At 49.6% G+C, this 15,495-nt stretch overlaps 1 protein-coding gene across 1 annotated transcript in view; it reads right to left on the bottom strand.

Annotated features, from left to right (window-relative positions):
- Positions 1 to 1,782: 1,782 nt before the first annotated feature.
- The window catches only part of LOC124018345 (inactive carboxypeptidase-like protein X2), a 58,404-nt gene continuing 44,691 nt past the window's right edge, over positions 1,783 to 15,495 (bottom strand). The window contains exon 11 of the mRNA XM_046333617.1: positions 1,783 to 2,644. Within this exon, the coding sequence (XP_046189573.1) occupies positions 2,367 to 2,644 (278 nt within the window). The 3' untranslated portion in view covers positions 1,783 to 2,366. The remainder of the gene's footprint in view (positions 2,645 to 15,495) is intronic.

Genomic DNA, 15,495 nt, shown 5'->3' with positions numbered 1-15,495 from the left:
ACTGGGTACTGTACTGTACTGGTACTGTACTGGTACTGGTATTGGTACTGTACTGGTACTGTACTGATACTGGTACTATACTGGTACTGGTACTGTACTGTACTGTACTGGTACAGGTACTGGTACTGGTATTGGTACTGTACTGGTACTGTACTGATACTGGTACTATACTGGTACTGTACTGTACTGGTACTGTACTGTACTGGTACTATACTGGCACTATACTGGTACTGGTACTGAACTGTACTGGTACTGGTACTAGTACTGTACTGTACTGTACTGGTACTTTAACTATACTGGTACTATACTGGTACTGGTACTGTACTGTACTGTACTGGTACTATACTGGTACTGGTACTGGTACTGTACTGTACTGTACTGGTACTGGTACTGTACTGGTACTGGTACTGGTACTGTACTGGTACTGGTGCTGTACTGGTACTGAACTGGTACTGGTACTGTACTGGTACTGTACTGTACTGGTACTGGAACTGGTACTATACTGGTACTGGTACTGTACTGGTACTGTACTGATACTGGAACTGGTACTGGTACTGAACTGTACTGTACTGGTACTGGTACTGGTACTGTACTGGTACTGGTACTTTACTGTACTGTACTGGTACTGTACTGGTACTGTACTGTACTGGTACTGTACTGGTACTGGTACTGTACTGGTACTGGTACTGGTACTATACTGGTACTGTACTGGTACTGGAACTGGTACTGTACTGGTACTGGTACTGGTACTGTACTGGTACTGGTACTGGTACTGGTACTGTACTGGTACTGGTACTGTACTGGTACTGGAACTGGTACTGGTACTGTACTGGTACTGGTACTGTACTGGTACTGTACTGGTACTGTACTGTACTGGTACTGGTACTGGTACTGTACTGGTACTGTACTGGTACTGGTACTGTACTGGTACTGTACTATACTGTACTGGTACTGGTACTGGTACTGGTACTGTACTGGTACTGGTACTGTACTGGTACTGGTACTGTACTATACTATACTGTACTGTACTGGTACTGTACTGGTACTGGAACTGGTACTATACTGGTACTGGTACTGTACTGGTACTGTACTGATACTGGTACTGTACTGGTACTGGAACTGGTACTGGGTACTGTACTGGTACTGGTACTGGTACTGGTACTGTACTGGTACTGGTACTTTACTGTACTGTACTGGTACTGTACTGTACTGGTACTGTACTGGTACTGTACTGTACTGGTACTGTACTGGTACTGGTACTGTACTGTACTGGTACTGTACTGGTACTGGTACTGGTACTATACTGGTACTGTACTGGTACTGGAACTGGTACTGTACTGGTACTGGTACTGGTACTGTACTGGTACTGGTACTGGTACTGTACTGGTACTGGTACTGTACTGGTACTGGAACTGGTACTGTACTGTACTGGTACTGGTACTGGTACTGGTACTGTACTGGTACTGGTACTGTACTGGTACTGTACTGGTACTGGTACTGGTACTGGTACTGGTACTGTACTGGTACTGTACTGGTACTGGTACTGTACTGGTACTGTACTATACTGGTACTGGTACTGGTACTGGTACTGTACTGGTACTGGTACTGTACTATACTATACTGTACTGTACTGTACTGGTACTGTACTGGTACTGGTACTGTACTATACTGTACTGGTACTGTACTGGTAATGGTACTGGTACTGTACTATACTGTACTGGTACTGTACTGGTACTGTACTATACTGGTACTGGTACTGTACTGGTACTGGTACTATACTGGTACTGCATGAGTTAGTAGAGAGACACATGGTAATATCCATGGTCAAAATTCATCATTTGAAATATAGACTGACAATTTCATTACCAAATAATGGCAAAGTAAAAATTGGACTTTTCGGGTTCACCATGTATACTGTAATAACTCTTTGGTAGAGAAGTCATTGCAACATTTAAGATGCCCCCCCCCAAAAAAAATACACTTATTTTACAGTAAGCACCAGAGAGCTTAATTCATGGTTGAAAGAACAGAACCTTGTTTTTAATACAGAAAAACACACCGTTATCGCTCAAAATATCTCATCTTTTTACCATCAATCTCCAATCTGCACTTCCACCAGAGTGCCACAACAGAGAAAGGAGTCCCGATCAAAGAAGATGTTGGATCCGAACTAGAGAGAGAGATGTTCGAGTCTGTCTCTCAATTGCTCTCTTCACACCGAGCCTTGTCCCAGATCAGTTTGTGCTGTAAAGCCCTCTGGTCATTGGCAGATTGGCAGAACAATGACCACAGGTGTTGGCAAGACAGCGCATTCAGGTGAGGGACCAGGCTACTCGTTCTCTCTAACGCTCCCTGGCGGGGGCCCCCTATGATGTCCTCACACGTCTGTGTCGGGGGCCGGGCCTGCGTGCTTGCAGCTGCCTGACGGGCGGCCTGAGAGGCTGTCTGATGGGCTGCTTGTTGTATCTCTCCATGATCTCCTTGATGCGTGACAGGTTGGTGCGGCTGACGGTGAAGTCACAGCGGGTGGCTCCGATGTCGTAGCCCACCTCACACACCTTACTGCTGGCGCTGTAGCCCTCGGCCCTCACCGTGATGCTGTACTCTCCTGGGTTCAACAGCCTCCAGTAGTCCCCGTCCGCCGCTAGGGAGACAAAGAGAGGAGTGAGAGAGAGAGACAAAGAGAGGAGTGAGAGAGAGACAAAGAGAGGAGTGAGAGAGAGAGACAAAGAGAGAGAGAGAGACAAAGAGAGAGGAGAGAGAGAGACAAAGAGAGGAGTGAGAGAGAGAGACAAAGAGAGGAGTGAGAGAGAGAGACAAAGAGAGGAGTGAGAGAGAGAGACAAAGAGAGGAGTGAGAGAGAGACAAAGAGAATAGAGAGAGACAAAGAGACAAAGAGAGACAAAGAGAGGAGTGAGAGAGAGACAAAGAGAGGAGTGAGAGAGAGAGACAAAGAGAGGAGTGAGAGAGAGACAAAGAGAGGAGTGAGAGAGAGACAAAGAGAATAGTGAGAGAGAGACAAAGAGAGGAGTGAGAGAGAGACAAAGAGAGGAGTGAGAGACAAAGAGAGGAGTGAGAGAGAGACAAAGAGAGACAGAGAGTGAGTGAGTGAGTGAGTGAGTGAGTGAGTGAGTGAGTGAGTGAGTGAGTGAGTGAGTGAGTGAGTGAGTGAGTGAGTGAGTGAGTGAGTGAGTGAGTGAGTGAGTGAGTGAGTGAGTGGCACCTAAATCTTCTGCATAGTTTCTTATTAGAATTGGCGCGGGCACTAGAAAAGTCTGCAGCCCCCGGCCTCACCCTACTAGAATCCGAAGTCAAATGTCTGCTGTTTGCTGATGATCTGGTGCTTCTGTCACCAACCAAGGAGGGCCTACAGCAGCACCTAGATCTTCTGCACAGATTCTGTCAGACCTGGGCCCTGACAGTAAATCTCAGTAAGAGAAAAAATAATGGTGTTCCAAAAAAGGTCCAGTTGCCAGGACCACAAATACAAATTCCATCTAGACACTGTTGCCCTAGAGCACACAAAAACTATACATACCTTGGCCTAAACATCAGCGCCACAGGTAACTTCCACAAAGCTGTGAACGATCTGAGAGACAAGGCAAGAAGGGCCTTCTATGCCATCAAAAGGAACATAAATGTCAACATACCAATTAGGATCTGGCTAAAAATACTTGAATCAGTCATAGAGCCCATTGCCCTTTATGGTTATGAGGTCTGGGGTCCGCTCACCAACCAAGAAATCACAAAATGGGACAAACAACAAATTGAGACTCTGCATGCAGAATTTTGCAAAAAAAATATCCTATGTGTAAAACGTAGAACACCAAATAATGCATGCAGAGCAGAATTAGGCCGATACCCACTAATTATCAAAATCCAGAAAAGAGCCGTTAAATTCTACAACCACCTAAAAGGAAGCGATTCACCAACCTCCCATAGCAAAGCCTTCACCTAAAGAGAGATGAACCAACATGGTCCAAGCACACCAAGACAGTCGTGAAGAGGACACGACAAAACCTAGTCCCCCTCAGGAGATTTGGATTCGGGTCCTCAGATTCTCAAAATGTATCTACAGCTGCACCATCGAGAGCATCCTGACAGGTATGGCAACTGCTCGGCCTCCGACCACAAGGCACTACAGAGTACATCACTAGGACCAAGCTTCCTGCCATCCAATTGTCAAAGACTCCAACCACACTAGTCATGGACTGTTCTCTCTGCTACCGCACGGCAAGCGGTACCGGAGTGCCAAGTCTCGGTCCAAGAGGCTTCTAAATAGCTTCCTCAATAACCTCAGGTGCCGGTACCCCCTGTATTTAGACTCCACATTGACTCTGTAACGGTACCCCCTGTATATAGCCTCCACATTGACTCTGTACTGGTACACCCTGTATATAGCCTCCACATTGACTCTGTACCGGTACACCCTGTATATAGCCTCCACATTGACTCTGTACCGGTATCAAATCAAATCAAATTGATTTATATAGCCCTCCGTACATCAGCTGATATCTCAAAGTGCTGTACAGAAACCCAGCCTAAAACCCCAAACAGCAAGCAATGCAGGTGTAGAAGCACGGTGGCTAGGAAAAACTCCCTAGAAAGGCCAAAACCTAGGAAGAAACCTAGAGAGGAACCAGGCTATGTGGGGTGGCCAGTCCTCTTCTGGCTGTGCCGGGTGGAGATTATAACAGAACATGGCCAAGATGTTCATGACCAGCATGGTCGAATAATAATAAGGCAGAACAGTTGAAACTGGAGCAGCAGCACAGCCAGGTGGACTGGGGACAGCAAGGAGTCAATATGTCAGGTAGTCCTGGGGCACGGTCCTGAATATAGCCTCCACATTGACCCTGTACTGGTACCCCCTGTATATAGCCTCCACATTGACTCTGTAACACCCCCTGTATGTAGCCTCCACATTGACTCTGTACCGGTACCCCCTGTATATAGACTCCACATTGACTCTGAAACCGGTACCCCCTGTATATAGCCTCCACATTGACTCTGTACCAGTACCCCTGTATATAGTCTCTACATTGACTCTGAACCGGTACCCCTGTATATAGCCTCCACATTGACTCTGTACCGGTACCCCCTGTAGTCTCCGGTACCCCCTGTATATAAGCCTCCACATTGACTCTGTACCGGTACCCCTGTATATAGCCTCCACATTGACTCTGTACCGGTACCCCCTGTATATAGCCTCCACATTGACTCTGTACCGGTACCCCCTGTATATAGCCTCCACATTGACTCTGTACCGGTACCCCCTGTATATAGCCTCCACATTGACTCTGTACCGGTACCCCCCTGTATATAGCCTCCACATTGACTCTGTACCAGTACCCCCTGTATATAGCCTCCACATTGACTCTGTACCGGTACCCCCTGTATATAGCCTCCACATTGACTCTGTACCGGTACCCCCTGTATATAGCCTCCACATTGACTCTGTACCGGTACCCCCTGTATATAGCCTCCACATTGACTCTGTACCGGTACCCCCTGTATATAGCCTCCACATTGACTCTGTACCAGTACCCCCTGTATATAGCCTCCACATTGACTCTGTACCAGTACCCCCTGTATATAGCCTCCACATTGACTCTGTACCAGTACCCCCTGTATATAGCCTCCACATTGACTCTGTACCGGTACCCCCTGTATATAGCCTCCACATTGACTCTGTACCGGTACCCCTGTATATAGCCTCCACATTGACTCTGTACCGGTACCCCCTGTATATAGCCTCCACATTGACTCTGTACCAGTACCCCCTGTATATAGCCTCCACATTGACTCTGTACCAGTACCCCCTGTATATAGCCTCCACATTGACTCTGTACCGGTACCCCCTGTATATAGCCTCCACATTGACTCTGTACCTGTATATAGCCTCCACATTGACTCTGTACCCCCTGTATATAGCCTCCACATTGACTCTGTACCGGTACCCCCTGTATATAGCCTCCACATTGACTCTGTACCGGTACCCCCTGTATATAGCCTCCACATTGACTCTGTACCGGTACCCCTGTATATAGCCTCCACATTGACTCTGTACCGGTACCCCTGTATATAGCCTCCACATTGACTCTGTACTGGTACCCCCTGTATATAGCCTCCACATTGACTCTGTACCGGTACCCCCTGTATATAGCCTCCACATTGACTCTGTACCGGTACCCCCTGTATATAGCCTCCACATTGACTCTGTACCAGTACCCCTGTATATAGCCTCCACATTGACTCTGTACCAGTACCCCCTGTATATAGCCTCCACATTGACTCTGTACCGGTACCCCCTGTATATAGCCTCCACATTGACTCTGTACCGGTACCCCCTGTATATAGCCTCCACATTGACTCTGTACCGGTACCCCCTGTATATAGCCTCCACATTGACTCTGTACCGGTACCCCCTGTATATAGCCTCCACATTGACTCTGTACCGGTACCCCCTGTATATAGCCTCCACATTGACTCTGTACCGGTACCCCCTGTATATAGCCTCCACATTGACTCTGTACCGGTACCCCCTGTATATAGCCTCCACATTGACTCTGTACCGGTACCCCCTGTATATAGCCTCCACATTGACTCTGTACCGGTACCCCCTGTATATAGCCTCCACATTGACTCTGTACCGGTAGTCTCCCCCCTGTATATAGTCTCCACATTGACTCTGTACCGGTACCCCTGTATATAGCCTCCACATTGACTCTGTACCGGTACCCCCTGTATATAGCCTCCACATTGACTCTGTACCGGTACCCCCTGTATATAGCCTCCACATTGACTCTGTACCGGTACCCCCTGTATATAGCCTCCACATTGACTCTGTACCAGTACCCCTGTATATAGCCTCCACATTGACTCTGTACCAGTACCCCCTGTATATAGCCTCCACATTGACTCTGTACCAGTACCCCCGTATATAGCCTCCACATTGACTCTGTACCAGTACCACTGTATATAGCCTCCACATTGACTCTGTACCAGTACCCCTGTATATAGCCTCCACATTGACTCTGTACCGGTACCCCCTGTATATAGCCTCCACATTGACTCTGTACCGGTATCCCCTGTATATAGCCTCCACATTGACTCTGTACCATTGGTACCCCCTGTATATAGCCTCCACATTGACTCTGTACCGGTACCCCCTGTATATAGCCTCCACATTGACTCTGTACCGGTACCACCTGTATATAGCCTCCACATTGACTCTGTACCAGTACCCCCTGTATATAGCCTCCACATTGACTCTGTACCGGTACCCCCTGTATATAGCCTCCACATTGACTCTGTACCGGTACCCCCTGTATATAGCCTCCACATTGACTCTGTACCGGTACCCCCTGTATATAGCCTCCACATTGACTCTGTACCGGTACCCCCTGTATATAGCCTCCACATTGACTCTGTACCGGTAGCCCCTGTATATAGCCTCCACATTGACTCTGTACCGGTAGCCCCTGTATATAGCCTCCACATTGACTCTGTACCGGTACCCCCTGTATATAGACTCCACATTGACTCTGTACCGGTACCCCCTGTATATAGCCTCCACATTGACTCTGTACCGGTACCCCCTGTATATAGCCTCCACATTGACTCTGTACCGGTACCCCCCTGTATATAGCCTCCACATTGACTCTGTACCGGTACCCCCTGTATATAGTCTCCACATTGACTCTGTACCGGTACCCCCTGTATATAGTCTCCACATTGACTCTGTACCGGTACCCCCTGTATATAGCCTCCACATTGACTCTGTACCGGTACCCCCTGTATATAGCCTCCACATTGACCCTGTACCGGTACCCCCTGTATATAGTCTCCACATTGACTCTGTACCGGTACCCCCTGTATATAGTCTCCACATTGACTCTGTACCAGTACCCCCTGTATATAGACTCCACATTGACTCTGTACCGGTACCCCCCTGTATATAGCCTCCACATTGACTCTGTACCGTAATACCCTGTATATAGCCTCCACATTGACTCTGTACCAGTACCCCCTGTATATAGCCTCCACATTGACTCTGTACCGGTACCCCCTGTATATAGCCTCCACATTGACTCTGTACCGGTACCCCCTGTATATCTATTGTTATTTTACTGCTGCTCTTTAATTATCTGTTACTTTTAATCCTTATTTGTATTTTATTATTATTATTATATATATTTTTAAACTTTATATATATTTATTATTATATATATTTATTTATATATATTTTTAAACTTGGTTAGGGGCTTGATAGCATTTCACTGTAAGGTCTACACCTGTTGTATTCGGCGCATGTGACTAACACAATGTGATTTGATTTGAACTTGAAGACGAGTCCCCTAAGCAAGCTGGTCCTGGGGCTCTGTTCACAAACACAAACACACCCTACAGAGCCCCAGGACAGCAGCACAATTAGACCCAACCAAATCATGAGAAAACAAAAAGATAATTACTTGACACATTGGAAAGAATTAACAAAAAAACAGAGCAAACTAGAATGCTATTTGGCCCTACACAGAGAGTACACAGCGGCAGAATACCTGACCACTGTGACTGACCCAAAATTAAGGAAAGCTTTGACTATGTACAGACTCAGTGAGCATAGCCTTGCTATTGAGAAAGGCCGCCGTAGGCAGACATGGCTCTCAAGAGAAGACAGGCTATGTGCTCACTGCCCACAAAATGAGGTGGAAACTGAGCTGCACTTCCTAACCTCCTGCCCAATGTATGACCATATTAGAGAGACATATTTCCCTCAGATTACACAACAGAGAGAGAGCGAGAGAGAGAGAGAGAGACAGAGAGAGAGAGAGAGAGAGAGAGACAGAGAGAGACAGAGAGAGAGAGAGAGAGAGAGAGACAGAGAGAGACACAGAGAGAGAGAGAGAGAGAGAGAGAGAGAGAGAGAGAGAGAGAGAGAGAGAGAGAGAGAGAGAGAGAGAGAGAGAGAGAGAGAGAGACAGAGAGAGAGAGAGAGAGAGAGAGAGAGAGAGAGAGAGAGAGAGAGAGAGAGAGAGAGAGAGAGAGAGAGAGAGAGAGAGAAGAGAGAGAGAGAGAGAGAGAGAGAGAGAGAGAGAGAGAGAGAGAGAGACAGAGACAGAGAGAGAGAGAGAGAGAGAGAGGTGCTGCATATGTATTGTAGGTTACGTATCAGAAGAAATGTGAGAAAGTTCAGAGTTCACAGCACGTGTCAGCATTCTGATCCACATTGCATTCCATCATATAGGCCACGGACTGTGAATCACCAAAAAAAAAAACTTGTTTTAAGCCAGTCAAAGTTAACTATCCTGTATGCAAATATAGCCCTGGAAGAAAGCAGCACATCTTGATACTTGGCAACAGCGAAAGGCAAAGAGCTCCACAAAGCAATCCTCTAGGAATTCACTGACTGAACTGACAGAGAAAGGAGGGAGGGCAGAACATAGAGGAAGGAGGGAGGGCAGAACACAGAGGAGGGAGGGAGGGCAGAACACAGAGGAGGAGGGAGGGCAGAACATAGAGGAAGGGCAGAACATAGAGGAAGGAGGGAGGGCAGAACACAGAGGAGGGAGGGAGGGTAGAACATAGAGGAAGGAGGGAGGGCAGAACATAGAGGAGGAGGGAGGGCAGAACATAGAGGAAGGGCAGAACATAGAGGAAGGAGGGAGGGCAGAACACAGAGGAGGGAGGGAGGGCAGAACACAGAGGAGGGAGGGAGGGCAGAACATAGAGGAAGGAGGGAGGGCAGAACATAGAGGAAGGAGGGAGGGCAGAACACAGAGAAAGGAGGGAGGGCAGAACATAGAGGAAGGAGGGAGGGTAGAACACAGAGGAGGAGGGAGGGCAGAACACAGAGGAGGAGGGAGGGCAGAACACAGAGGAGGAGGGAGGGCAGAACACAGAGGAGGAGGGAGGGCAGAACACAGAGGAGGAGGGAGGGCAGAACACAGAGGAGGAGGGAGGGCAGAACATAGAGGAAGGAGGGCGGGCAGAACATAGAGGAAGGAAGGAGGGCAGAACACAGAGGAAGGGCAGAACATAGAGGGAGGAGGGAGGGCAGAACACAGAGGAAGGATGGAGGGCAGAACATAGAGGAAGGAGGGAGGGCAGAACACAGAGGAGGAGGGAGGGCAGAACATAGAGGAAGGAGGGAGGGCAGAACAGAGGAAGGAGGGAGGGCAGAACATAGAGGAAGGAGGGAGGGCAGAACATAGAGGGAGGAGGGAGGGCAGAACATAGAGGAAGGAGGGAGGGCAGAACACAGAGGAGGAGGGAGGGCAGAACACAGAGAAAGGAGGGAGGGCAGAACATAGAGGAAGGAGGGAGGGTAGAACACAGAGGAGGAGGGAGGGCAGAACACAGAGGAGGAGGGAGGGCAGAACACAGAGGAGGAGGGAGGGCAGAACATAGAGGAAGGAGGGAGGGCAGAACATAGAGGAAGGAGGGAGGGCAGAACACAGAGGAAGGAGGGAGGGCAGAACATAGAGGCAGGAGGGAGGGCAGAACACAGAGGAAGGAGGGAGGGCAGAACATAGAGGAAGGAGGGAGGGCAGAACATAGAGGAAGGAGGGAGGGGAGAACATAGAGGAAGGAGGGAGGGCAGAACACAGAGAAAGGAGGGACGGCAGAACACAGAGGAGGGAGGGAGGGCAGAACATAGAGGAGGAGGGAGGGCAGAACACAGAGGAAGGAGGGAGGGCAGAACATAGAGGAAGGAGGGAGGGCAGAACATAGAGGAAAGAGGGAGGGCAGAACATAGAGGAAGGAGGGAGGGCAGAACATAGAGGAAGGAGGGAGGGCAGAACATAGAGGAAGGAGGGAGGGCAGAACATAGAGAAAGGAGGGAGGGCAGAACATAGAGGAAGGGTAGAAAGGGAAGAAGAGGGCGTTCTAACCTACTCCATGAAAAGAGGAACTCTCATCTCTCCTGCTCAACTGTTAAGAAGTTTAAAAATACCGCATTGTCATCTTGGATTTACCTTCCTCCAGTCTCCAGTCTCCAGTCTCCAGTCTCCAGTCCCCAGTCTCCAGTCTCCAGTCTCCAGTCTCCAGTCTCCAGTCCCCAGTCTCCAGTCTCCAGTCTCCAGTCTCCAGTCTCCAGTCTCCAGTCTCCAGTCTCCAGTCTCCAGTCTCCAGTCTCCAGTCCCCAGTCTCCAGTCTCCAGTCTCCAGTCTCCAGTCCCCAGTCCAGTCTCCAGTCTCCAGTCTCCAGTCCCCAGTCCCCAGTCTCCAGTCTCCAGTCTCCAGTCTCCAGTCTCCAGTCTCCAGTCTCCAGTCTCCAGTCAGTCCCAGTCCCCAGTCTCCAGTCTCCAGTCTCCAGTCTCCAGTCCCCAGTCCCAGTCCCCAGTCCCCAGTCCCCAGTCCCCAGTCTCCAGTCTCCAGTCTCCAGTCCCAGTCCCCAGTCCCTCCAGTCCCCAGTCTCCAGTCTCCAGTCTCCAGTCTCCAGTCCCAGTCTCCAGTCTCCAGTCTCCAGTCTCCAGTCTCCAGTCTCCAGTCCCCAGTCCCCAGTCTCCAGTCTCCAGTCTCCAGTCCCCAGTCTCCAGTCTCCAGTCTCCAGTCTCCAGTCTCCAGTCCCCAGTCCCCAGTCTCCTGTCTCCAGTCCCCAGTCCCCAGTCCCCTGTCTCCAGTCTCCAGTCTCCAGTCTCCAGTCTCCAGTCCCCAGTCTCCAGTCTCCTGTCTCCAGTCCCCAGTCCCCAGTCTCCAGTCTCCTGTCTCCAGTCTCCAGTCTCCAGTCCCCAGTCCCCAGTCCCCAGTCCCCAGTCCCCTGTCTCCAGTCCCCAGTCCCCAGTCCCCAGTCTCCTGTCTCCAGTCCCCAGTCTCCAGTCTCCAGTCTCCAGTCTCCAGTCTCCAGTCTCCAGTCTCCAGTCTCCAGTCTCCAGTCCCCAGTCCCCAGTCTCCAGTCTCCAGTCTCCAGTCTCCAGTCTCCAGTCTCCAGTCTCCAGTCTCCAGTCTCCTGTCTCCAGTCTCCAGTCTCCAGTCTCCAGTCCCCAGTCTCCAGTCTCCAGTCTCCAGTCTCCAGTCTCCAGTCTCCTGTCTCCAGTCCCCAGTCTCCAGTCTCCAGTCTCCAGTCTCCAGTCTCCAGTCCCCAGTCTCCAGTCTCCAGTCCCCAGTCCCCAGTCCCCAGTCTCCAGTCTCCAGTCTCCAGTCCCCAGTCCCCAGTCTCCAGTCTCCAGTCCCCAGTCCCCAGTCCCCAGTCTCCAGTCTCCAGTCTCCAGTCTCCAGTTCCTGTCTCCAGTCTCCAGTTCCTGTCTCCAGTCTCCAGTCTCCAGTCCCCAGTCCCCAGTCCCCAGTCTCCAGTCTCCAGTCTCCAGTCTCCAGTCTCCAGTCCCCAGTCCCCAGTCCCCAGTCTCCAGTCTCCAGTCTCCAGTCTCCAGTCTCCAGTCCCCAGTCCCCAGTCTCCAGTCTCCAGTCCCCAGTCCCCAGTCCCCAGTCCCCAGTCTCCAGTCTCCAGTCCCCAGTCCCCAGTCTCCAGTCTCCAGTTCCTGTCTCCAGTCTCCAGTCCCCAGTCCCCAGTCTCCAGTCTCCAGTCCCCAGTCCCCAGTCTCCAGTCTCCAGTCCCCAGTCTCCAGTCCCCAGTCCCCAGTCTCCAGTCTCCAGTCCCCAGTCCCCAGTCCCCAGTCTCCAGTCTCCAGTCTCCAGTCTCCAGTCTCCAGTCTCCAGTCTCCAGTCTCCAGTCCCCAGTCCCCAGTCTCCAGTCTCCAGTCCCCAGTCCCCAGTCTCCAGTCTCCAGTCTCCAGTCCCTAGTCTCCAGTCTCCTGTCTCCAGTCTCCAGTCTCCAGTCTCCAGTCTCCAGTCTCCAGTCTCCAGTCTCCAGTCTCCAGTCTCCAGTCTCCTGTCTCCAGTCTCCAGTCTCCAGTCTCCAGTCTCCAGTCTCCTGTCTCCAGTCTCCAGTCTCCTGTCTCCTGTCTCCTGTCTCCACTAGGCATGACATTGTTTGCGTGATCTGGAAGCAACGGTGAACTGAACTCACCGTGTGAACCTTTGATCCAGCCACAGAAACAGACCGTTTGATTTCCTACCCATCATGCTGTTCACCCACCCACCCACCCATCCCCACATCTCAGCTCAACCACTGATCTGTGTGTGAGATACGGGGCCAGTTATAAAACTGTTGATCTGCTGTACCAGACACACGAAGAGCAACACATTGGTATTCTGCTCTAACGAGTGACTCACTGAGGTCACAAATCTACAAGTGAAGCTAGGTGTTGCTTTGTCCTTTAATTAACCAACCCAAAAAAATGACATGCTATAAAATGCTAATACCTTATCAATAATACCTTAGCATTTTGTGTGTGTGTGTGTGTGTATCTGCTATCTGTCTATCCTGGGTTCACAGTGAAGACATCATGATGATGATTCACACTCTCTAACTAACTGGGGAATAGCAAGTACCTTTTCTATAAGTAGGTCGTTCACAGCCGGGACTTGGTGTTCCCCTCTTCCCACATGCAGAGCCTCCTTGTTAACAGATAGAGAGAGTGTGTGTGTGTGTGTGTGTGTGTGTGTGTGTGTGTCCAGTGTGTGTGTGTGTGTGTGTGTGTGTGTGTGTGTGTGTGTGTGTGTGTGTGTGTGTGTGTGTGTGTGTGTGTGTGTGTGTGTGTGTGTGTGTGTGAATGTTATGTGTGTGTGTGTGTGTGTGAATGTTATCTGTGTGTGTGTGTGTGTGTGTGTGTGTGTGTGTGTGTGTGTGTGTGTGTGTGTGTGTGTGTGTGTGTGTGTGTGTGTGTGTGTGTGTGTGTGTGTGTGTGTGTGTGTATCTGCTATCTGTCTATCCTGGGTTCACAGTGAAGACATCATGATGATGATTCACACTCTCTAACTAACTGGGGAATAGCAAGTACCTTTTCTATAAGTAGGTCGTTCACAGCCGGGGCTTGGTGTTCCCCTCTTCCCACATGCAGAGCCTCCTTGTTAACAGATAGAGAGAGAGAGTGTGTGTGTGTGTGTGTGTGTGTGTGTGTGTGTGTGTGTGTGTGTGTGTGTGTGTGTGTGTGTGTGTGTGTGTGTGTGTGTGTGTGTGTGTGTGTGTGTGTGTGTGTGTGTGTGTGTGTGTGTGTGTGTGTGTGTGTTGTGTGATGTGTGTGTGTGAATGTGTGTGTGTGTGTGTGAATGTTATGTGTGTGTGTGAATGTTATGTGTGTGTGTGTGTGAATGTTGTGTGTGTGTGTGTGTGTGTGTGTGTGTGTGTGTGTGTGTGTGTGTGTGTGTGTGTGTGTGTGTGTGTGTGTGTGTGTGTGTGTGTGTGTGTGTGTGTTATGTGTGAATGTGTGTGTGTGTGTGTGAGTGTGTGAGTGTGAGTGTGAGTGTGTGTGAGTGTGAGTGTGAGTGTGAGTGTGAGTGTGAGTGTGAGTGTGTGTGTGTGTGTGTGTGTGTGTGTGTGTGTGTGTGTGTGTGTGTGTGTGTGTGTGTGTGTGTGTGTGTGTGTGTGTGAAAGTAAGACCATTTTAAGAGGAGCAGCATGTTTCCTCCCTCCTCTCTGGGACCACAGCAGAGGGAACTGGATTCTCTTGAAGGAACGTGACTTACAGATGGTACAGTTGGTTCCATGAACACTGACAACAGCTACAGATATAGTCCTGAATGAATCGTGAATAACGATGAGTGAGAAAGTTACAGACGCACAAATGTCAACGAGGGAGGTTAGCATACCCCCAACACATGCTAACCTCTCACCATTACAATAACAGGGGAGGTTAGCATACCCCCAACACATGCTAACCTCTCACCATTACAATAACAGGAGGTTAGCATATCCCCAAGACATGTTAACCTCTCACCATTACAATAACAGGGGAGGTTAGCATACCTCCAAGACATGCTAACCTCTCACCATTACAATAACAGGAGGTTAGCATACCTCCAAGACATGCTAACCTCTCACCATTACAATAACAGGAGGTTAGCATACCCCCAAGACATGCTAACCTCTCACCATTACAATAACAGGGGAGGTTAGCATACCTCCAAGACATGCTAACCTCTCACCATTACAATAACAGGGGAGGTTAGCATACCCCCAACACATGCTAACCTCTCACCATTACAATAACAATGGTCCTTCTGTAGCTCAGTTGGTAGAGCATGGTGATTGTAACGCCAGGGTAGTGGGTTCGATCCCCGGGACCACCCATACGTAGAATGTATGCACACATGATTGTAAGTCGCTTTGGATAAAAGCGTCTGCTAAATGGCATATATTATTATTTCATATATTATATATTATAACAGGGGAGGTTAGCATACCCCCAAGACATGCTAACCTCTCACCATTACAATAACAGGGGAGGTTAGCATTCCCCCAATAACAGGGGACATATGGCCCTATCCACATTGAGGGACCGCAGTGGAGAAGTTGGAAAGCTTCAAGTTCCTTGGTGTACACATCATTGACAATCTGAAATGGTCCAACCACACAGACATCGTTGTGCAACAGCACCTCTTCAACCGCAGGAGGCTGAAGACATTTGGCTTGGCACCTAAGACCCTCACAAAC

The sequence above is a fragment of the Oncorhynchus gorbuscha genome, unplaced genomic scaffold (genome assembly GCF_021184085.1).
Source record: "Oncorhynchus gorbuscha isolate QuinsamMale2020 ecotype Even-year unplaced genomic scaffold, OgorEven_v1.0 Un_scaffold_487, whole genome shotgun sequence".
NCBI classification, from domain to species: Eukaryota; Metazoa; Chordata; class Actinopteri; order Salmoniformes; family Salmonidae; genus Oncorhynchus; species Oncorhynchus gorbuscha.
This window is presented reverse-complemented; position numbering and strand designations above follow the sequence as displayed.